Source organism: Gigantopelta aegis, unplaced genomic scaffold (genome assembly GCF_016097555.1).
Source record: "Gigantopelta aegis isolate Gae_Host unplaced genomic scaffold, Gae_host_genome ctg1361_pilon_pilon:::debris, whole genome shotgun sequence".
In the NCBI taxonomy this organism is placed as follows: Eukaryota; Metazoa; Mollusca; class Gastropoda; order Neomphalida; family Peltospiridae; genus Gigantopelta; species Gigantopelta aegis.
This window is the reverse complement of record NW_024532765.1, coordinates 108,196-132,651: the sequence shown is the minus strand read 5'-3', so window position 1 is coordinate 132,651 and position 24,456 is coordinate 108,196. Positions and strand designations below refer to the sequence as shown.

Below are 24,456 nucleotides of genomic sequence, written 5' to 3'. Positions count from 1 at the left end.
CCTCTCCCCCTATCAATTTCAAGCATTGTCAGTACAGTGGCTGCATGGTTCAATGCCTGGTACCAGCCTCCGTGATATAGTAGTTAAGCCATTGGTAGGTACTGCATGGGTCCACATCCTGCTACCAGTGCTGGGTCCACATTCTGGTACCAGCTCCCATCCATTGTGAACAGGGAGATCTAATATTCTCACACTAACAACTAACCATTAACCTACTGTCCTACACAGACATCCCAGATAGCAGAGGTATGTGCTTGAACCATAATTGGCTATAAGCACAAACATCAGATTGAAATGAAATGATATTAGTGATCATTAATTTTTGGGAAGTATATATAGAGGCAACTTGAAAGTTGACCGTACATGCATGTAGCTTTGATGATTATGTAACTTGTGTCTTCAATACTGGATACAACAAGTACCATGTATATATATATTCAAGTAATGTTTGTTGGAACAGGGGACCCCCCCACTTGAGGACGAAAAGGCATGTTGTTTTTTTGTGGTTTTTTGTCACTCTATAAATGAAGATAAAAGTGGATTGTGCCCATGCATCCTACAAGATACTGTGTCCCTCACTATTAGAGATTGTGCCCCCCCCCCCCCCCCACCTCTAGATATTGTTCCTAAGGGCCTGGTTTAACAACAATTAACTGATACAGCATTAAAATATGACTACATGTATTTTGTGTCTAACATGCATATGTTATATGGCTATTTCAACAATTGGCCATGAGAGAGAGAACCCACTACTGGTATAAGGCTAATCTCTTCCAAAAGTAGCTAGAGATCAGGGTGGTTCATGTACATATACAACAACCTTATAACTTATAAGCCTTTATTATTGAGAGGAATGTTAGATGCACAGACCACACACAGATACGCATGCATGCACACACGCATACACACACACACACACGGTTCTGTTGTTATATTAAGATGTTTGTTGAAATTTGCCTTCTGTCTGTTATGCACTAAGAATATCTCTATCAGTTGAGGCCAAATGGCCGTGCCCTCTAATTTGCCAAATTCAAGGAGCTAATGTTATTTAAGTGTTCAATTCAACTTGACCAGTTCTTGTAAAAATTCTCCAATATTTTTTTTTCTTCTACCAGTAAATTAAATTATACAATGTTTTAATACTTAATGATTTATGTTTTTCTTCTTTTTTCTCTCCAGAAAACTAGCACTTCAACAGATGTCCTCACAATGCTGATTAAATTATGAGGTAGTCACAGAATATCATCCACAATGGCAGCTGCAAGCAGTGGGCAGCCGTTTGGTAAGTTTGTTTAAACATTGTCTAGAGACATGTCTTTAATAGACGGCAGCCAGCATTTTTGTCGTCACATATTTCTTAAAGGGACATTCCTGAGTTTGCTGCAATTTTTAAGATGTTATCGACTAACAGAGACTTTTTAACAATTGTAATTACATACCAAATATATTTTTCTGCATAAAATATTAGCGGCTGTATATTAAACCTGTTTCTGCTTGTTCTAATATTTGTACTAGGTTAAATCTCATTTTATTTCCTAAAATATTATTTTTTCGTACGTACGAAATTATTTGAAGACAAAATCCAGTTTGAGCTTCTTACAAATATTAAGACGACCAAAAACACATTGAATATACAGACACTGATATTCTAAACAAGAAAATATATTTAATATGTAAGTTTATTAGTAGAAATATTTTATTAGTTGGAAACATCTTACAATGCAGCAAACTCAGGAATGTCCCTTAGGAATGTCCCTTTAAGTGTTTGCTGGGTATAAAATTAAAAAGAATATATGCTTCCTGACAAGAGCTAAAAATGTTTTCCAAATGACTAGTTCGTAACTTTCTCAACCATTCCCAGGATTTTAATTCAAACATTTATTACCTATGATAACTTTAAAATGGTTTTATCAAAAGCAAAATGATCACCTACAGCAATTTTAAACAACTGAGTCGTTCTGCAGTAACAGGGCAAATTGGTGTCCCCTAACTTTAGTACTGAATAACTCGGTAAAACAAAAGAAGTCAAGTAATATATTTATGTTTGAATCATCTTAGCAGATAATTCATTCTAATATCTACACTATTTTGAGATAGTAAATTATATTTCTGGCATTTTCTTGTAATATTTCCCTGAGAAGGCAGTGTTCGAGAATAACGGTATCCCGATATCCTGGGGATACCAGAATTTAATTTTGGATACCAGACTTCAAGAACCCAGTATCTCACCGGGATATCATATAATGTTGGGGGTTTTTTTAATCCTGCATTTTTATTTTTTGCTGAAAAAATGAAAGTCATCATTTACTGGTGAAATTAAGTATACCATATTTTCGAGCCCGCCTAAATTGTGGTAGCCCAGCATCATATTCTGTTGGCCCCCAAATATTCTTATACAGTATTATCTATGCTTTATATTTCAGATTCTGATAATTATTTTCAAGAATAATAAACTACAAATAAGCATTATCATTTGTCTCATTTATTAATAAAGAATATATATAATACAAGCATCTTATCGTTTGTACAGGTAGGATATTTTCATTCTGTGTCTGTGCTGTCTGTACTTACCGGTAGTGTATATATGTATATAATGACCAACACAACTTCCTCTACAATGGAAACCTCTTTCCTTAATCCTTTCTGTTTATGTCCATTTGTAAGTCAGACATCATTTGAGAAATGAAAACACCTTTGATAAATTGTTAAAGTACCCTATTTGTCTCAGCCTGGGGTGGGCTTATTCTCAGAATATTAGGGGGACATGCAGTTTTGTTTAAAAAAAAAATAATAATAATAAATAAAATAAATAATAATTAAATGAACCTGGAAGAAAAACAAAAAACTGTTCAATAACGCATCTATTAATTAGGGTTCCATTTGTTATTAATAAATAATAATTAAAAAAAAATAATAATGTTTTTTTTTTTTTTTTTTTTTTTTTTTTTACTAGTATCTAATTATCAGAAACACACTTTCTAATTTACAATTACTTACCAGTGCTGTTTATTTACATCCAAAATTTAATGCTGAGAAGACTTAACGCACAGGTACAACAGCAATTAACAACAAACTCAGTAGTGTACATGTTACTGTCAATGTGTAAAACCAGGCAATCTGTAGAATGCCTGAAAATGCATTAAAACATACATCACATACATAGGTGCACATCATTAAAACAATTTGAATATTTTTGCTATGGATTTGAGATAAATACATTAAAATATACATCACATACAATGTACATCATTAAAACAATTTGAATATTTTTGCTACGGTTTTGAGATAAATACATTAAAACATACATCACATACATCATTAAAAACAATTTGAATATTTTTGCTACGGATTTAAGTTAAATACATTAAAACATACATAGATGCACATCATTAAAACAATTTGAATATTTTTACTACAGATTTGAGATAAATGCATTAAAACATACATCACATACATCATTAAAACATTTACAAAATAGCACTTCTATACATTTATTTATTTAGACAGGTCAGACTGGAGTGGCATCTGCTATTGCACTTTACACCTGCCTTGTAGCACTTGCAGCGGTTTGATGAGCATCGTTTGCCACTAATAGCACAATTACATTTTGCATAGCCCTGACCTCCACCCAATGACTCATCAGACCTGTCAACCTTTAGTCAAGAGAAAGCAGGAGGTGCGTGTTGAAAAAGCAGGAGATTTTGTCAAAAAGCAGGAGATTTTTTAAATTCACAAAATTTAACCCAAAATCACAAGATTTAAAAAAAACATTATTATAAGAAGTTATATGAATACTATATAATGTCATATATACTTGTTAACCTTAGATATTGGCATTAAATTTTTTTTATTAATTATTTTTATTTTTTATTTTTTTTAAGTTTAAATATTATTATGATTTAATACATATTTTAAAAAAAACCCCAATATTTTATCCAAAAATGTTAAGAACATTAACAAGAAATAAAAAAATTAATTAGTACATTTACGGTATTACACTTACAGCCTTACAGGTTGCGTTACATTATCATTTGTGGTTAGTGTACCTATAAGTACCAAAGACAAATTTATATAAATCTTATAAATTAATATTCAGTTTTTACTATAATGAGGAACGGTGGCGTGGTACTTATTTAAAATCATTATAATGATGCAATAAACATTGTATTTTCATTAATCATAAGTAAAACCTCATTACGGACATCATGTAAAATATACCGGAATTATACCCATTTCCGTGAGTAACTTTATGTCAACGTCAAACACAACATTTTTTAATTGTACAAAAATAATTTCTTGAAGTGTACCCTTATAACCAACATTTTACTGCACAAACATACAAACACACAAACTGACACAAGTATGTTTATACAGTTAATTGATCTTTTCGTTGTCTTGCTGTGACATGTGATTTTAACATGCATCGTGTGTATCGCTGTCAACTCGGAGTCTGGCAGTTCAGATTCGTCATAGTTGCATTATGTAATCCAGTGGGAAGACATTTTACAATTCAGAGGTGTTATTAGAACTAAATTGGATAGGTTTTTTTATATGGCAACACAGCCTGTTGAATTAGCGGCAACACGCTTCGTAACCATTACGATGACAACAAACATTATAATAACACATCATTTTATAAACTCCATGTGCTTTTTTAACAATATAAATAGGCTATCCCACAATTCTCACTTCGGCAAAGGTTAAACAGTCGGGACAATTCGGCCTGTTACATTCTCAGAAACCGAAAGTAGTCGACATTTTCCGAATGAGAAAAAAAGGCAGAGTTACTTCCCTTATGTTATTTTGACAAAAGAGGATCAATTTTTTTTTATGCTTACAAAAATGTCATTTAACAGGAGAAATTGTCTCCCGCACAGGCGAAAGGAGATTTGATCAAATACCGGGAGACTCCCGCGGAATCCGGGAGGGTTGACAGGTCTGTGTCTCATCTTTCACTGCATGTCTGAGTCCCACCTCAATGTCGGTACACATGTCACTTAAAGTATATAACTTTTGGTTACATAAATCAAACTGGTTCCTGCTGTATTGTCCTTTAAGTAGTCCTGCGTGAACTGCAATGCAGTACAAGTCATTTTGATCTCGATCAACAATCACACCCATGATGTTACGAGGATCCCCTTTACCACTGTCTACCAAAGGGATAGGAATGGTCATGTTGTCTCCTGGGTTACCAGCAACATGCTCCAGACGACTTCGTTTGGCCATGCGTTCTGCTTGTGCCATCTGACCATCAGCTGCTTGCTTACGTTGAATATAGATGTTCTCTTGCTGCACTGAGAGTTGAGCTGGTTGTTCTAGATGTAAAATAAAACATTGTTAAATATTTTTTTAAGTATTGATAATACATATATCAGTTTACTTTTTATTACATGAAAAAACACCGAGAAAAAATCTTGTCATCCATTAACCAAAAAGCCTGTTATAACATATTATTAATAGTACTAATTGTGGCATAGTGGTGAACTATTTTTGTTGTGTATGAAAAAGTAATAATATGCTATATATAATATATTAGTTCAGAGTAAAATTAATTTTAAAGTGGTTCATTGGAAAGTAATACTATACGGTGATAACATCATACACAGCATGCCATATAGTGACGAACAGTGTGAACATACCTGACAAGGATTCGGGAATATCATTGGTGACGTTGACTGTCCTGCTCAGGTCCATCAGATTCTGCAGCATCCATGTTTGATGAACTGTCTGTTGTAGCATATGCTGCAATGAGATCCTCTTCAGACACCATGCGTTCCAGAATGTCAGTTGGTAAGACAGAGGTACGCAATCCAATTCGTGTATCAGTACCGAATAAGGCCTTGTATGGTGTCTGCTTGATGCCAGAATGATAACTGCAGTTTTTCTGGAATTGAACAAATCACAATCCCATAGGCCAGTCTGTTGAGTTGTTATCACCGAGCCATGCAATCAACATATCTTTCACATCACAGTTCAGCCGTTCAACGGATCCTTGACTCTGAGGGTGCCGAGGCTTGCCGTGAACCATGAGGAGATCGGGCCACAGAATCTTGAGTTCTGTGATGACAGATGCTGTAAACTCGTTGCCATTATCACTCTCTAGAATTTGAAGGGCACTGAGGAGCAGAAATATGTCCATCAACTGAAAGGCTACTTCTACTGCACGTTTAGATGTTAGTGGGCGCAGGACACAGTATTTTGTAAAATGGTCTTTATAGACCATGATCCACTAGTGTGGTGCCTTTGTCATGGATTGCATATCAATTAGATCCACTTGCCCTCGTGATCCAAAATCCTTTGATAATATCGGTCTCACGACAACCCCTTTTGTTGTAGCACGTTTTCTTTTCTTCTGGCACTCAGTGCAAAGAGACTTGAAGAGTTCAATGCTTTCCCTTGTAATGTTTGCATATCTAGACAAAAACCTAACCATTTTGTCGCGACCTCCATGTCCAGTTGAAATGTGAGCATGCTTAATGATGTCATACATTTCATCAATGTCCACAAAGTATATTGGTTCCTCTGCCGAGTTGGCACACTTGCGAATTCACTTCTCCACATCACCACATTGGAGTATTTCGTACCGTCCTAGAATGTAGTATTGTCTAACAGTTTTTAATTTGACCGAACAAGCTTCCTTCAACTCATCCATTGTTTGGAAATATTCCTCTTTCAGCATAAGCACTAACTTTGTATCACTGGCCTTCTTTGCTAGAAGTAATTCCTTAAAACGAACATCCATTAACTTTGCCATTGCTGAGCAATGATATGCCTGCCTATCCATACTGTATTTATGGAGAAACACCTTTACCCTGGCTTCTAATCCGTTGCAAAAACATTCATATACCATATTAAGACATGCTAACATCAAAAGTTATCATGAATACATGTTCAACGGACTTCTAATCCATTGAAAAAGCAATCTATTTTAAGGTAATTAACCGTTACGATTATTTTTTCAAAGTATAGAATTAATAGATTAAAACAGGTTAACATCAAAAGTTATCATGAATGCATGTTCAATGGACTTCTAATCCATTGAAAAAACAATCTATTTTAATATACAGATTGCCTGAGTGAATCAGTTACTTTACAGATTGCCTGAAATTTTCAGGCATTCTACAGATTGCCTGGTTTTACACATTGACTGTAATATATATGTTACAGTCAATCTGTGAAACCAGTCATTACGCGTAATGCCTAAACAAATCAGTCATTTCGCGAAGTGCCTGTGACCACCAGGCAATACGCGAAATGACTGAAAAGTCCAGGCATTTCACGAAATGACTGAAAATCATGGCCAGCCATTACGCAAAATGACTAAAGTGCTATCTATAATACCACACCACTCAAGTCCTAATGTAACGCTTTATTTAAACTCAAATCAAATCATTTCAGAAGTTGTACATGAATATGAGGTTGAATGTTACCAAGTAGTCAGTCTCAAATAATTATAGTAACATATTGGTATGTCTGCTCTTTGTTCCACTATCAGCTGCTGCTGTTTTAAGATCTAGCATTGTGAAATGTGCATCTTTTGGAATTAGCACTTTTCTACAAACTTCATACTTTATGTAAGGCTTAGTTTTAAATTTATCTTCAAAGGACTCTGCCATGTACTGGTTGCAACAGAAGAACTTATGAGTAAACTCCAGAAACATGTTTAGTTTTATAGAGATGAAAGTCATAGCAAAAGGTGAATAATAATTAATATTAAGTAGTATTTTTAAATCGTATAGTCAATATACTTATCCTTGTTTGTTCTTAAAATGTGATTTTATCAATATTTAAGACCAGAAGCCTGTATACAAGTGTCACAAATAAGACTTGAATCACTTTAGTCATTTTGCGTAATGGCTGGCCATGATTATCAGTCATTTCGTGAAATGCCTGGAATTTTCAGTCATTTCGCGTATCGCCTGGTGATCACAGGCACTTCGCGAAATGACTGATTTGTTTAGGCATTACGCGTAATGACTGGTTTCACAGATTGACTGTAACATATACACGTTTCTGACACAGACAGCCAGCTTACACTTAAATTTACAGCTAAGTATACATGTAGTTGTCAATCTAGGTCATTGCAATTGTTCTTAGCCAATATTAGAAGAAGGTATTTGCCTAATTATTATTAGCATTAACACCAGACCCAGTGTGGTTTTAAAAATAGATATTGGTTTTAGTTCAGATTTGGGCTTGGGTACTTCAAAGAAATACTGCAGACATGAAATTAAAAACAATGTTACACGCTGTTATTGTTGCACTGCTAAATCTCACTCAATATAATTAAAATTAGCTCCACTGGTTAATTACTATTACCTGTGGATCTAACAGCACCCAGTTGGAGATCATGTCCAGTTGACCTTTCATTCGACCAATCAAAACTTTACTTGCAAAATCATGCCAATGATTTGAAAAGAATTTGAAAACATTTGGGATTATGCCGAGGGTATACGAAATGATTCAGTTGAATTACGAAGTATGCCAGAAACTAATTTCAATATAAAATTTTATATAAAATTCGTTTCAAGACAAAAAAAAAAAATGTGATGGTATAACCATAAAATCTGTTTATAATAGTATACAATCCAGAGTTTATTACTGCACTTTTCCCCTGTTTTTTAATGTTGAAATAGACCAACATGTTCGCCTATTGCATAACTAGTCTCGTCCGATATTTTTAGAATTTTTATGCTCCCGAATAACGCTATAAAAGGTGAAGTGTAATTGGTCAATATTTAAATTGTTATTTATAGATGAAATGTCACCTGGACATGGGAGTCCACGCAATGCTGTTAGATCTACTGGTAGACCAGTAGAACTAATTTTAATCAGATGAATCTCACTGGTGGTAAAAGATTGTGTTACATTTGTGTTTAATTGTCTGCAGGAGGTATATGACCTTTTTAATGAACTTAGAGCAAACTTGCATTTTCTGTTATTTTATTTAAGGTGACAAAGTTGGGGGTGGGCTTATTTATGAATAAGGGCCTAATTTCGTAAATGCTATTAAAATGGAGGGGGCTTATTCAAAGACATGGGCTAATTTCCTGTCAAATACGGTATGTTCACTGTGAAAACAGACACGGTGCATCACGTTTATTGCTTTTGCGATGTCCGAGTCATATGGCTGGCGGCTGATTGAAGTTTGCTTAGGTCATGTGAACATGTGTGGATTAGCGGCTGGTAAAGTAATTGAATAGTAATTTCAAATATTTTGCTAGAGAGGATACTGGGTGGGAGCATACTGGGTGGGATTTTTTTATTTTTATTTTAGATGTGATTTTGTTTTTTAAATAAGCCGGGCTTATGTCATGAGCAAAACTGGTTGCCCTGTCATGAAATCTGGTTATCCCAGGCGTCCGGGCACGGGATTTTTCCAACCTTGCTTCATTGTCCAAAAGGACTTGTTAGATACTAAATATCTTTAATAATCAAAGTTTTTAGTTAAACAAATCTATGTCCCCAGATTCTTTGTCATCTACGTCACGACTTCTTCGAGGTGCTAGAAACATTGAATTTCCATAAAACTACTATTTCCATGTGGTATTGCAAGTTTGTGATAGTGTCATTTTTTAATATCCACAACAGCCATTTTGTTTTTGTTGAAATGATAGCCGACATTTTGAGTGTGTCTTAGATGAAACAATGTCCATCATATAACAAAGATACATGTATAGGCACTGATATTAAAATGGCCTATTTCTTGTTCCAGCTAGTGCACCACGACTGGTATATCACAGGCCATAGTATGTACTACCCTGTCTGTGGGATGGTTCATATAAAAGATCCCTTGCTGCTAATCGAAAAGAGTAGCCCATGAAGTGGCGACAGTGGGTTTCCTCTCTCAATAAAATGTGTTGAGTGCATCATTAAATAAAAATTTCTTTCTATTGCTATTAATTTTGAACAAATTAATTTTAAAATCTTTACACTAATTTGTCAACATTCCCAGAACATGTATTCCCAAAACAGCATACTTCTAACAATTTATTCTCACCCAGTTGATGAAATACACAATGATTTAAGTGATGCATGTGCACGCAAACACATATGCACACACACACACACACACACACACACACACACACACACACACACCTTCATTAAGGGGTAAAGACTGGCCAATTACAATATATTGTAAAACTGATGGCAAGTGTGTTCTGTATTGTTATTGGTTAATTACATTCTTTTTCGGGGATCCAATGAAAATAACATCTGCAAAGCTAATGACGTCATTCGAAAGTGATGTCATTAGCAATTGGAACAGGCCATGCAGCGCCCTCAATAGTTTAAGAAGTAGCAGGCTACAACAGTGATGATAGCAGGGGTAAAGTGGGGGGTCTGGGGGCCCTCCCCAAGAAACATTTGAAAAAGGTTATTGGAGCATGTCGGAACCGGTAGCTTCCTACATTTTCTAGCAGCCATGTTGAAAGTCACGTGTAACGACGAACCAACGACATCACCCAAAACGGTAACGCTGCTTGATAAAAATTTCGATGTGAACTAATCGCGTTTCAAGACAAATAAACAACTATTTTGGCACCTTGTTTTTGGATCCCTTTTGTAGGAGACTTTATTAAAGAAGAGAAAGCACTTTTTTTTTACCATCAACGAAAAGTAGGCGGCGGCAAAAGCTGTTTCAGGCGGCGATTTGCCGCCGGAGACCGGGTACTTTTGAGGGCTCTGGTCATGTTGATGGTTCACGGGTCTACAGTTAGATTGTAGCCATGCATGTACAGTGAAACCCCTCAAAACCGGATCCTCAGTAAACCGGAATTCCCTCAAAACCAGACGTTTTACACGATCCAGTGATTTTCATATCTTTTAACACTAAAATTTACCCCTCTAAACTGGAAACCCCTCTAAACTGCACTGGACGAAATTATCCGGTCCCATTGTGTTCCTTTAATGCAAATTTTACCTCAGAAAACCGGACGGTCACACCGACGTCAATCATTACTGCATTACTTATACTTTGAATACCCACTCAGCCGATAACGTGATTGCGTATGCAGAGCTAATTACATGAGCGCTCCAGTGTCACTGTTGTGCAGTTGACAAATACCAATTAAGGGATTAATTAACAGCTTTGATGTTTAAATAACTGGAGGAAACACATGTACTCCCTTTATTCTGAGCTCGATTGGTACAAAGTTAGATTAACTTACGAATTTGATTAAGCTCCTTTTCATAGCCTACATGTATGTCTCATGATTACCGCAATGAAATGCAGCTATGTTGAATTATCACTTGATGATAAACATAAAATAATTTGAAAGTTCGAAAGTGTACCTGTTTTTTTGGCAGTTTTATTAATTACAATATCAGTAGAGAACACCAACCAACAATCGGTTTACCTCAATACTGAAACTTCTGTAAACCCAATACCTCTCACAACCGGACTTTTTTCTTGGTCCCTTGGCTGTCCGGTTTTGAGGGGTTTCACGGTTTGTTTTCAAGAAATACCAAATATACAATTAGTTCCATAGAAAAACGAATCAGTTTACATTGGACATAACCGTATGGATTTTTTTTTTTTTTTTTTTTTTTTTTTTTTTTTTTTTTTTTTAAAGATTTGCAGGTGTTATTGTCTATTTGATGACCGCAAATGTTTCATTTTTAACATCTTCAGTTAAAAATGATATTTGCTGGATCAAATGGATATAACACCCATAAATCTAAAAAAAAATTATATGGTTATCTCCTAAGTTTTTAGTTGTTTCTGTCCATTATTCCACCAACACATGGCTGGGGGGGGGGGGGAGGGGGGTGTTAGAGGGGGATATATATATCATATAATATCTTACATTTTCAGTGCAATCAAAGTATGTGATATTTTTCAGATCACATACTTTGAGAATTTGATAACTTTGCAAATTAGATGTAAATTAGTCGAGGTCTCGTCACTTGGTTTATTGACATTTAAGCAAACGTACTTGGGTGACACTCCATGATTGACGTATGCATTCATAGTCATCAAATAAAAACATTTCAATGGCAGTTTGACACTGAAAGCTGTCCAGCGTTCAGAAAACAAAAAACATTAGGCATAACTTTATTTTGATGTAAGGACATCTAAAATGACGTCATTCGAGTTTGACGTCATTTTCATTCAAAAATACACAGCGCCACATATTCTTACGTCATTTGAATATCTAGTAATGGAGGACTGGAATTAAAGATGCATGTACAGTTTACAAAAACACGTTGTATTAAGCTTGAGCTTATATGATAAACATATTATTACCCTCGTGTATTTCGGTATCGTCAATATCATATATTAGGAATAAAAATAATGTATTATGCTCGCCAGAGGCTTGCATAATACAAATTTTATTCCTAATTTATGATATTGATGATACCGAAAAACACTCTGGTAATAACCTCTATATATATATTAATTAAAACAGCTATCAGGGATGGGAAAAAATAAAATTGTCAATCAGTCCCACTTGCTATCGTTACTACTGGGGGGGGTGAGAGAAAGAAAAACATTTAAAAGACGATATTTGCCAAATAGTTTTTTTAAAAATCATAGTGACATTTGTATAGTTTTATCTTGAATCATTAAAGCGAAACGATAAACATGAAAACATGAAACTTTTTTATTTTATTTTTTTATCACATCAGTGAAAACCCCCCACAAATTGTATATATTTTACATAATCATGATAATGGAATAAATAATATAAAAAAGAATAAAAGTTATGAATTTTAATTCCCATATATGTATAAAAAGTACGAGTATTCAGTACTGTGTCCTGAAAATTAATAAAAGATGGCACCGTTGAGGCGTTTGACAGTCTGAACTAGCACATGTTTAGACAAAGAGAGTAATAACGTCATCACTGATTGAATGAAATTTGACCTCTACTGGCTCTTGAGATAACCAGTACATGTAGCTGTTCTGCTTACTCCCACTTGTTAACAAAAAAAGTGGAAACCTTTTGTTAATTTTAAAGTCCTTTATAATTATTGGATACACTACATTGAACAGTCAACAATAAATACATTTATAGATTATCTCAGTATATTTTATGCTATTTTTAAGCAGTTTGTATTGCACAAAAGCCTCTTGCTTCGGACTAGAACACTCGATCCGACAGAGCTCCGTACACAGGTGTTGACACGTGTTGATTGTAACCAGTTGCAAATTCTGGGTCCTTTGTTTTAATTGGAGTATAATACCTTGATGGCTCTCTAAACCAAGATGGTGCTATCGTTAACGTCTGTTTAATCTCTTGACCGGCTCAGGGACTTTGACAAATGTGTAGCCTAGTGGCAGTTGATTGACACTACTGTAGGTCAGACTTCAGTGACTGGCGATATACTTAGGCAGACTTTAAAATCACAAACGTCTGAAACACCAGCCATATTGACCACTATTAATTTATTATTTTAAATCATGCACGAGAGACTGATGTCTAGGTTAGCACATTTAAAAAAAAAAAATTTGGTCTCAGAGATCGAGAATCGGTCCCAGACCGAAAAAAAAGGGCTTTTCCCCACCCCTGACAGCTATACATGTGCCTCTATCTCACTGTAACAGTTTTGCCTATACTTTCTTGCTCAAACCAAGCTAACTTTCCAAGAGGTAAACCTTTGCTAGAACCTTGCTCAAATTTAATAAACACCACTTAGGCTGAGTCTTAGCAGAATACACTATTTCACTAGTGCCCACAAATTGCTTACATGGTAAACTCACTTTACCAAGTAATGAAGTATCAAATAAACTATTATTTAATGAAAGGCAATACAATATTTTTGTTTAAACTAATAGTATCAGCTGGAAAAAACTGTCATTAAAATCTGTGTCACATAAGCGAACAATCTGTTACCTAGATAAGAATCGACTTTTGGTATTCTAAGATTTTGCTTAGTATTAAAGGTGCTATATCAAAGTTGCAATAATTGAGGTTCACGCCAAAATATTTATTAAATGTTGCTTTGAAAAATAAAGTTTATACCTTCAGCTATATGCCTATACAAAATTACATCCAAATCCAAGTAGGAAACAAAAGTATTTTAGTGCAGAATCTGGAGTCTGTTACACGCATTAACTATAGTGACGTCACTGTTTTATGTGTAAGTGTTTTCTATGATCCTTTGCAGACAACTGACAAAGAAACAAAGATGGTGACCATGCTATATTTAGCTGTAAATTATTCAGGGAAACCCTCTTGCTGTCCAATAGGCCTACAAGTCTAAAAAAATTAAATATTATTGAGTTAATTATGGAAAGATTATGTGTGGGATCAATAATTTTCCAGTTATTTATTACAAATAAATATGAAAATAACAAAGAAACTGAACAGTTGTGTTATTACTTTTCCCCATGAGTCCTAAGGCTATCATTATGCATACAAATGTCATAAACATCACGATGTGTCATCTACGTCACGGTGAGTCACAACAGATATTTTTACTTAACAAGTATAAACTGTTAAAACTAATCAAACTGAAAGATAGTGGTGTCCAGAGGGAATGCACTTGTTTAACTTCACACAATTTCCTGCATTAATTAAAATTAAAAGTATCTGGATAGAGCGATTATCTACATCTGGTTACGGTGAATGCCTGACATTTTACAGACTGTCACAGTTCGAGAACCTGAACACTGTTCAGTTATGTCTAAGATATCAAACAAAATGTGAATATTAGTTTTACAAAGTAATGTAAATATACTGGGATTCACATTATTAGGTTAAATAATATGGGAAACAAAATAAATGGAAGTTCAAGAAAGCCTACATGTCGTGACGTAGATGACACTGAGATGGGACACCATGCAGATTTCAATAAATTATAAATCAAAATCGGCCAGATAGATTACTGCTGCTATTATGATTATTTACTAATGATACTAATCTACCAAGCTGATGAAGAAAAATAGAGACAAAAAGTAGTCAAAATTTTATTTGAATTGGACCTGAAATCTGCCAGTTACTGCAGAATGACTCAAATAACTTTTGCAACAAATTAATAAACATTAACTTAAAAAAACAAAAATTATGTTAATGCATTCTAGGGCTAAATATTTTTTTAATTTTAATATTTACAACTCATAATTTACCAACTACTTTTAATGGCCTACCATAATTATAGGTTTTTATTTTAGTGTGTCATTGTGACCTGTTTACTGACATGGCATGAATAAATTACATGTACTTATATGAGAAGAATATCAGTGTGATTTCAGCTCAACAGTTCATTACCATACATTTTCATGCATAATAAATGTTATTTATTGAAACCAATAATTTATTGAAAATCTAGAGTTGAGTCGGACTTATTTATGTCAAGTGATTTATGTCAAGTGACCTATCTTGCCAGTGTATATATAAAGTGATTGCAGGATAAATTTATATGTCTTTAATGATGAATTAATAGATTGGCTATATTCGAATAGCCCGATAAAATAAAGACAACTCTCATTCAAATTATTTGTTCAAGATTCCATGCAGTTGATCATCACATGCATGTATCGTTTTGCTGAAATATGTTGTCATCACACTCTGACCACTGCATGGTTATCAAAAAATGCCAAAACAATATTTTGGTATTTTATAGATATCTGTTGTCTTTTTATATGCCTGTCTATGATGTGGTCGTATTATGGTATGGTGTTTTCCATCTGTCCGTACGTCTGTCTGTCTGTCTATAAGTATGTCCGTCTGTTAAATTTGTATTGTCCGGACCATATCTTTCATACAGGATCATCAAACCTCACATGTAAGAACAACTTGGGGTGGTGGTGTGTCGTGTACTATTACTAGGTCACTGTGACCCACTTTTCCCGGTCTGCTGCACATAACAGTAAATCCTTGTCCAGACCATATTTAGCATACAGATGCATACAGAACCATCAAACCTCACATGTAGGAACAACTTGGGATGGTGGTGTGTCGCATACTATTACTAGGTCACGGTGACCTACTTTTCATGGTTACTACACATAACAGTAAATCCTTGTCCGGACCATATCTTGCATACAGATGCATACACGACCACCAAACCTCACATGTAGTTGGTCCAATACAAACTGTTCATCCATCCCATTGCAAACATTTCACATAATTAGTATTGAATCATACCTGTAACATATTCATTAATATCTATTGTTTTCCATCAAATTCCTGACAGGTGTATCATAAACCTCACTGGTACTCTTTGTTTACCGGGTATCACATGAGGAATAAAAAAGTATGCAATGTAAAAAAGATATTCACCTCTTGTATATTCAGCAAAATGGGACCAATATTCACTGTACAATAATGTCCCTAACTAATAAGGAGTCCCTAATAAAGTGCAATATTGTTTAAACTATGAAAATTATATACAATATATATTTTTTTTCACTGTCATTTATGTACGTTGTACAATAATTAACAAAAAACATTAGCTATGTCATATGAGTACTCATACATGTAAATAATGCAGTTTTGATTTTTGTGTTCTCACATTTTGCCCATTTAAAGTAACACTTTTCCTTGAAATGGCTGCAATTTATTTTAAACCATATCAGTAATAATTTTGTTAAACTTTTTTTTTCTTTTTCAGAATTTGATATAAGTCTTGATCCTCTTCTTGTACATGACAGTGGTAAAGACGATGAGGAGATAGAAGACCATAGAACTGTGTATCAATGCTTACAAGAAACCCACTTACTGACCAAATGTTTTCAAGCATATGAAAATGTCAGAGTGGTCAAAATATCTACAGAACTTAGAATAACTCTGACTGTATCCTCTTTGGAAGAATTTGAAGAAATAAGGAAAGTTGTTCACAACGGAGAGCTGACTAAATCAATTACAGAATTTGTTGTTGGTTTAGGATTGGAAGTGGATCTTGGTGTATTTTCTCATGTTGGTCAAAGTTCCCATGTCAAACTGGATGTGGATCTGTTTGATGAAAAAAAGACAACCAGAAAGGCTAAAAATCATTTTAAAAATGTTCACAAGTGAGTACAAGTATAAAATTAGTTTTCTGTTTATACTATTATCAGGGTTGGGTTTTTGTTGTTAGATGGGGCACTACAATTACTGTATATCTTCGCCTATAAGTCGAGTCCCTAATTTCCAGCCCTGAAAATGTATTTGTTTATTGACCCGTTTATAAGTCGACCCATGAAAAACAACTTATAAATATTGAAGTATTTCTTATTTTCAGCACATGAGAAAAATAATGTACAATATTTTGAACAAAAGAAAATTAGTTTACAAACTTCGGTTTTCACGTTTTGTTCATCGCAATATTCCAGTCAACCCACATTGCATCAAAACAAAATATTCCCTTAGTAGATAGTGAAAGCTGTTTGACTGTTACTGTATGGCACTGTACAGCATGATTTTATGCACAGACAACAACTTTATTTGTAAACACTGACAACAGATCACTACGATAAAACTGAAAGTCCATGTATCATCGTTTTTTCACATGTTTTGCCGCCATATTAATACATGTAAGGAGGATAACTCTGGAAAGTACACTGGTTTTTGTACCAAATGATGCTCTAGTAAACTGCAGAGATCAGTCTTAAGTTATTTTAAGGGAAAGCTCAGTAATATTCATTAGTGCTGCAACGATAAACCGGTATACCGGTATACCGCGATAATTGATCAGCTCGATACAAACCGCGGTACAGTTTTGCGTATCGCGATTTTTATACGCTATTTTTGTTCCTTGTATCTTATTTGACTTGAAATAGGCAAACAAACAAACAAACAAAAACCACATCATTTTATTAATTGGTGATGACAGAAAATGTAACAATCACGTCAAGCGTAGTCGGCTTACTTGTTGGCATACGAAGTGATAGGTCGGTTATACTTGGGTTCTAACTTCTAAACAAAACGTGTTAAAAGTCCAATGAAAATAACCAGTTAACAATAATTATAAATAAATGTTTTGTTACTTACACATTATCATTCATTGTTCATTTACGTTGGAATACGGCTACGGCTACGGCTATCATCTTCAAAGAAATAAACCAACAAATAAGAATCACACTTTGCTGTTTTTCACTGAACTCTGAATACTTCGGCCGATCGTTCAAAATACTTCGGCCGATCGTTCAAAATACCTCGGCTAATAACCTCGGAAAAGCCCGATAGTAAGGATTTCCGAATGTGACAATTTATAAATAGTTTGACACCGTCATACCGGTGTTCTAGTAGACTAGTATTGTGTTAAAACATAAAAATATGGCCTAAAATATTTAGCCTGACAGCTAAAACTAATAAAGATCATTAAAAAGTTATGGCTTCTGTTTTCATTACAAAAACAACCCATAAATATTAAATTTAAATAATATCAACCATATTGCAATACATATTGCAATACAGTTTCTTATATCGCAATATATCGCAATACGGTTTTGACCGTATCGTTGCACCCCTAATATTCATGAAGTTAATCACTGACAAAACATTGTTTGAACAACCATTAATGCTAGTGACCAGATTTCAAAATAAACTCAGGCAACAGGTAGTTAGTATTGTTTACATTTTTGCTATTAGTGATGACTGTTATTTTAACTAAGTGGACTGTTGTCTTGGCATGTGAGTGAGATCGCACGCCTTTTCGCATAACCAAAACCGTTCTAATGCCAATAAAAATAGGTTATAAAAAATAAATGTGTCAAATTAACATATTTGAGTATAAATACAAGGCATACTTCAACAATAAAACTTGTAAAATAATCCCCAAAACAGTAATATTTTTGGGTGAAATTTTTTTACCCTCTTTTTAGTCGACCCCCACAAATTATAAAATAAATTTTGGGTGAAAAAAATTCGACTTATAGGCAAAGATCTACGGTATTGCCTTTGAGGGGCATGAAATCAGGACATCACAAAACATTTGAGGACACTCTAGGAAAGAAAGAAAGAAATGCTTTATTTAACGACACACTCAACACATTTTATTTACGGTTATATGGCGTCAGATTTTGAGAGGAAACCCGCTGTCGCCACTTCATGGGTTACTGTTCCGATTAGCAGCAAGGGAGACACTCTAGGAGCACAATGGCAAATTAAAGGGGAGGATAAGTCAAATATGAGCCTTAAGTGTTGGGAAGATGCATACCCGAACCACCAACACATACTGACACTTTTAAGAAATGAAAAACACAATTTTAGAGTTAATAAAAAAAACTTGATTATTCCTGCTAACTTGGGGCAGCCATTTTGTTTAGTTTTCTTTGCATCCGGTACTTTAGCTTGGGATGAAGTGATGTCGGCTCCTACCAACTCCTGTATCCACAGTGTAAATAAACACAGTAATTTACGACAAGCAGGGGTTAAATTAAAAAAAAAAAAAATCAATTTCCACAGGGCAAGCGATGCCCCATACATGTTTCCACTTGCCCATACTTCTTAAGGTAACCAATTGTGTTACCAATTGCATAAATAAAGAATTTTGCCAATAGGTTACAACACTTACCCAGGAAGTACTAAATGTATATGTCTGTCCACTGTCTTCTCTATTTAGTGATTTAAACTTTATTTTTTAAATAGTGTCCATTTGTTGATTTAAACTTTGTTATTTGTTTGGTAGTGCATGTCCACTTATTCATCTAAATATAATTATTGTGTCAATGTATGCCTTAGTGACCACTTGTATGGCCGTGGATGTGGTGAGATCCCTTTCCACTTGTGAGCTATTCTTTGATGGCTGGCATTGGTTCAAAAATGTTTAGGGATTTTGGCCCAAGTGTCATTATTGTGAGTATATTATTTAACATTCTTTGTCCCAAAACACTTCTCTGGGGTATTTATACACTCATAGCTGAGAAAAAGTCTCTCCCAAAAAGCCATGGCTGGGCTCAAAGTAAACATGAGCTCTGTTACTCGCAAATGTTTTTAAATAGTGCAACAACGGGGAGGGGGTGTACATCGATTGCAGCCTTGTATTTTTAATTTATTGAGTATAATTTATTTGTTAAAAACTATTAATAAAGCTGAAAAATGAATTGCAGATTAAAAAAAAATTCAACTAATTCACTATTATATATTAGTATGTCTTTGCATGTGCATAATTATATTAAAAAACTAAAACTTCAATGATAACATTTATGTAACTTGTGGTCAATTAAATAATTCAGCAGTACATGTATATGCTATGTACCGTACAACCGGACATTTTCGTGGTCTTAATTTTTCGTGGTTTGGGGTATAAAAACATTTCAAGGTTTCTTATTTTCGTCGTTTGCCAAATCTAAATTTAAAGTGATTTTATTTTTGAGTTTTAGCAAGTCTAGTTGCGAGAATACTTGCTATTGTTTATTAAAGTTTCACCTCGGCTGCCAGTTGTTCGATACCACCGATGTGTAAAGTTAAACAATAGAACAGTCACCTGTAGCCTAATTGGCCACTGTGATACCCGGTATGCTATTCGACAGACAAATGATCAGTCTTTGATTTTGTGTAAAGCCAATTACGACGTATGTGTGAACAAACCACTTAAGGATGCCATGAAGTCTGAGTTTACCACATGGTATTCAAAGCAGGTTTCCCTGGCTATGAAAGACGGCGAAGTTGTAACAGACATCAAGATCGAAATGCGTACTTCGGCGATAAAACCAATTCATGCAAGGTGGATTATGAAAGTTATGGCAGAATTAAAAATACACCAGAAAATGTTGAAATCTGCTTTCATCCACCCCAGAATCAGTGATGCAGTGTGGGCGGACATTGACAATTAAAACAATATACGAAATTTAAAAATATTTCATTATATTCTACAAACAGTGAGATTCACGCAATAACTTTTTTAAAATTCTAACTTGTTGTCTTGACTATACTATTATCCGGTGGACTGCGCATGACAGGAAATAAAATGTTCCGGTAAATTGTAAGTGTGTTATGGTTTTCACAATAAATATTTTAGATAGAATTTGTTGATTTTTTCAAATATTTTCAAGGATTTATATTTTCGATGCTGTCTACTTACCCTTGAAACCCACGAAAATAAAAATCCTCGAAAATTTCCGGTTATACGATATTATGTACTATTGTGCTTATTCCATACGTCTTTTTCAAATTATTGTTTATCAAAGATTTCACATTATGCTAATAACAGACCTGTCAACCTTTAGTCAAGAGAAAGCAGGAGGTGTGTGTTGAAAAAGCAGGAGATTTTGTCAAAAAGCAGGAGATTTTTTAAATTCACACAATTTAACCCAAAATCGCAAGATTTAAAAAAAACATTATTACAATAAGTTATATGAATACTTTATATACTTCTTAACCTTAGATCTTGGCATTAAAAAAAAAAATTTTTTAAGTTTAATATTATTATGATTTAATACATATTTTAAAAAAAATTTATTTTATCCAAAAATGTCAAGAACATGAACAAGAAATACAAAAATTAATTAGTACATTTACGGTATTACACTTAAAGCCTTACAGGTTGCGTTACATTATCATTTGTGGTTAGTGTACCTAAGTACCAAAGACAAATTTGTATAAATCTTATAAATTAATATTCAGTTTTTACTATAATGAGGAACGGTGGCGTGGTACTTATTTAAAATCATTATAATGATGCAATAAACATTGTATTTTCATTAATCATAAGTAAAACATCGTGTGAAATATACCGGAATTATACCCATTTCCGTGAGTAACTTTATGTCAATGTCAAACACAAAAATAATTTCTTGAAGTGTACCATGTGATTTTAACATGCATGTGTATCGCTGTCAACTCGGGAGTCTGGCAGTTCAGATTCGTCATAGTTGCATTATGTAATCCAGTGGTGGGGGGGGGGGGGAGGTGTTATTAATATTAGAACTAAATTAGCGGCAACACGCTTCGTAGCCATTACGATGACAACAAACATTATAATAACACGTCATTTTATAAACTCCATGTGTTTTTTTAACAATATAAATAGGCTATCCCACAATTCTCACTTCGGCAAAGGTTAAACAGTCGGGGACAATTCGGCCTGTTACATTCTCGGAAACCGAAAGTAGTCGACATTTTCCGAATGAGAGTTACTTCCCTTCTGTTATTTTGACAAAAAGAGGATCGATTTTTTTTATGCTTACAAAAATGTCATTTAACAGGAGAAACTGTCTCCCGCACAGGTAAAGGGGATTTGATCAAATACCGGGAGACTCCCGCGGAATCCGGGAGGGTTGACAGGTCTGGCTAATAATAATAAACAACATTATATTACTGAAATTTCTTTTTTTAGACTTCTATAATAAGTGTTCATGACCCCCATATATTTTGTACTCCAGAATGCATCTAAATGCAACTAAATTTTCAAGAAAATTTTATTGCACTATAATGCTCCCAAAGCCCCCTAGCATTCTCACCCCAATCCAGTGCTCAGTTCTAAAACTAAAATCCTGGGGGAAACATTGCCCGAGTATCCCATACCCAACATGCTATCATGGCATGGTAAAAATTGTATTTTTTTTTTCTAGTCAAGGTATAGTTTTATATTTACAATTATTTTACAAATGACCATTAAAAAAAAAGGCTCTTAAAGGTCCAGGCTTATTGAAAACATAATTTACTATTGTTTGGTATCTGCGTATACTTTTTACAATATATACACAAAGAAACAAGTTAAGCACCCCCTGTATTTTTTACAATGACTTGTCTTGCGAGGTTTGGCGTTGAAAACCTGATAACATAACCTCGGAAAAACAAATGTGTTTTGCAAGAATACATCTTTGACAGTAAGAAAACATAACAAGTGTATCCAGTTTTGAAATTTTAATCATAATTCTGAGAAGAATTCCAATATGCTGTATTTGAGCCAAAAACTGAGGCACAATAAGTATGGAGGCAGAAACACAAGTCAGCATCATGATTGATGATGATTAATGTCATTTGAAGTCCACAGATGACATTCATGACACAAATCATCAATAGCGGGTAAACCCGCCACGTGCCCGGATGACAGCTTCCATCCTTCGTCTCATCCCTCCAGTAAGTTGTCTGATCTGCTGCAATTCTCGATGAAGAACTGCCTCTAATTGTGCCAGAGTCTGTACAAGTGGGGTCACTGTCTGTACTCAATGCCCCAAGATGTCCCAAACATTCCCTAGCAGGTTTAGGTCAGGGCTCGTCACAGCTTCAATTTGGAGTAAAGCTGTTACTGCTCGGGAACGATGTGGCCTAGTGTTGTCATCAATGTACAGAGGTCTGGTGGCGAGTGGATGGTGTCAAAATGGCACAACAGCTGGTTGCAGGACGTTACGGATGTACTAATCATCATTGAGGTTGCCTTGAATGGTGACAAGACCCAGCGTACAATCATGTGACAGGCAACCCCAAACCATTACTGAACCTCCAATATACGGGGTCATAGGACGTGTGTTCCTGGGTGTGTAGGCAGCATTGTTATGCCTCCAAACTCTCAAATGGCCATCTGTGACATGGAGCAGGAACCGGCTTTCATCGGACCAATGGACTCTTCACCAGGACCTCAGATTCCAACCTCTCTGAGCCAAACACCACGCTAAACGGCATCTCTCATGACCCTTCTGGCCTTCAATCCCGCAAATTTCAGACGATTCCTCACTGTTCTGGCTGACATCCGTCTATTGGGTAACCATTGGCTCTTTAGAACAGGAGATATAGCAAAGGGTTGACGACGTATGAGCTGACGCAGGGCCCTGTCCTCGTGCTGTGATGTCATGCGCAGTCTCCCTGACCGTGGGAGATCCTTTACAGCATTGGTATGCCCGTGTTTTTGTATCAGTCTGCTGATTACCGTGTAATGATACCCCAGTTGACGTCCTATACTTTTGAAGGTCATGCTGGTTGCATGCATACCAATAATACGCCATCTTTGGGCCTCTGATAAACGTCCAATTGTCATATTCAACAATTAAACTTCAACAATACAAGACAGTGATGTTAAATGTCAACAATTGCAGTGTGTTGATATTGCATTTTGAGAAAAGCATGGGTGGCATGATGCACGTGCATGTCGTTCTGTTGTGGGACGTCACAGTTGTCATTGTACCCTCCTATTATTTCACCATTCTTGACATATTCCTCACATAATTTGCAGTTTTTACAAATGGGGCTAGGGGTGCTTAACTTTTTTCTTTGTGTATATATGAAGTATCAATAAAACAAATTCCAAAATTTTTACCCGTTTTTAATATATTCGCAATAAGAAGTCGTGTTTTTCCCATCACTTGCCAAAAAACCTCTAGCTAATTCATGTGTGACCCTGTGACGTGCTAGGTGGCATACTATGAAAGCGTTATTGTGCACAGGCTTTCACACCTGACCTGACCTGACTTTTGACACATTTGATTTGGAAAACGTTTTGTTTTTTAAACGCGAAAATGTTATTCCAGTGAATTCAATTGTATGGATGGAATATTCTTTTGGAGATTGTTTTCAAATGTAAACCATTGTTTAGTCTTTGGAATTATCAAAGCTGCAGTTTTTCCAAACTTTAGACAAACCAACA

At 34.9% G+C, this 24,456-nt stretch overlaps 1 protein-coding gene across 1 annotated transcript; it reads left to right on the top strand.

Moving 5' to 3' along the window:
- The first annotated feature begins 1,177 nt into the window (after positions 1–1,177).
- Positions 1,178–23,491, top strand: LOC121391057. The gene is made up of 3 exons (XM_041522813.1): positions 1,178–1,282; positions 16,564–16,963; positions 23,338–23,491. Exons 1-3 carry the CDS (start codon positions 1,252–1,254, stop codon positions 23,489–23,491), a joined length of 585 nt encoding a protein of 194 aa, XP_041378747.1. The 5' UTR covers positions 1,178–1,251.
- The last annotated feature ends 965 nt before the right edge of the window (positions 23,492–24,456 follow it).

Bases quoted from the DNA above. Each gene is read 5' to 3' on its own strand.
- LOC121391057 (XM_041522813.1), top strand. From the start codon at position 1,252: ATGGCAGCTGCAAGCAGTGGGCAGCCGTTTG. The intron at 1,283-16,563 runs GTAAGTTTGTTT...TTTCTTTTTCAG, and splicing joins AAGCAGTGGGCAGCCGTTTG to AATTTGATATAAGTCTTGAT. The intron at 16,964-23,337 runs GTGAGTACAAGT...ACGGGGTCATAG, and splicing joins CATTTTAAAAATGTTCACAA to GACGTGTGTTCCTGGGTGTG.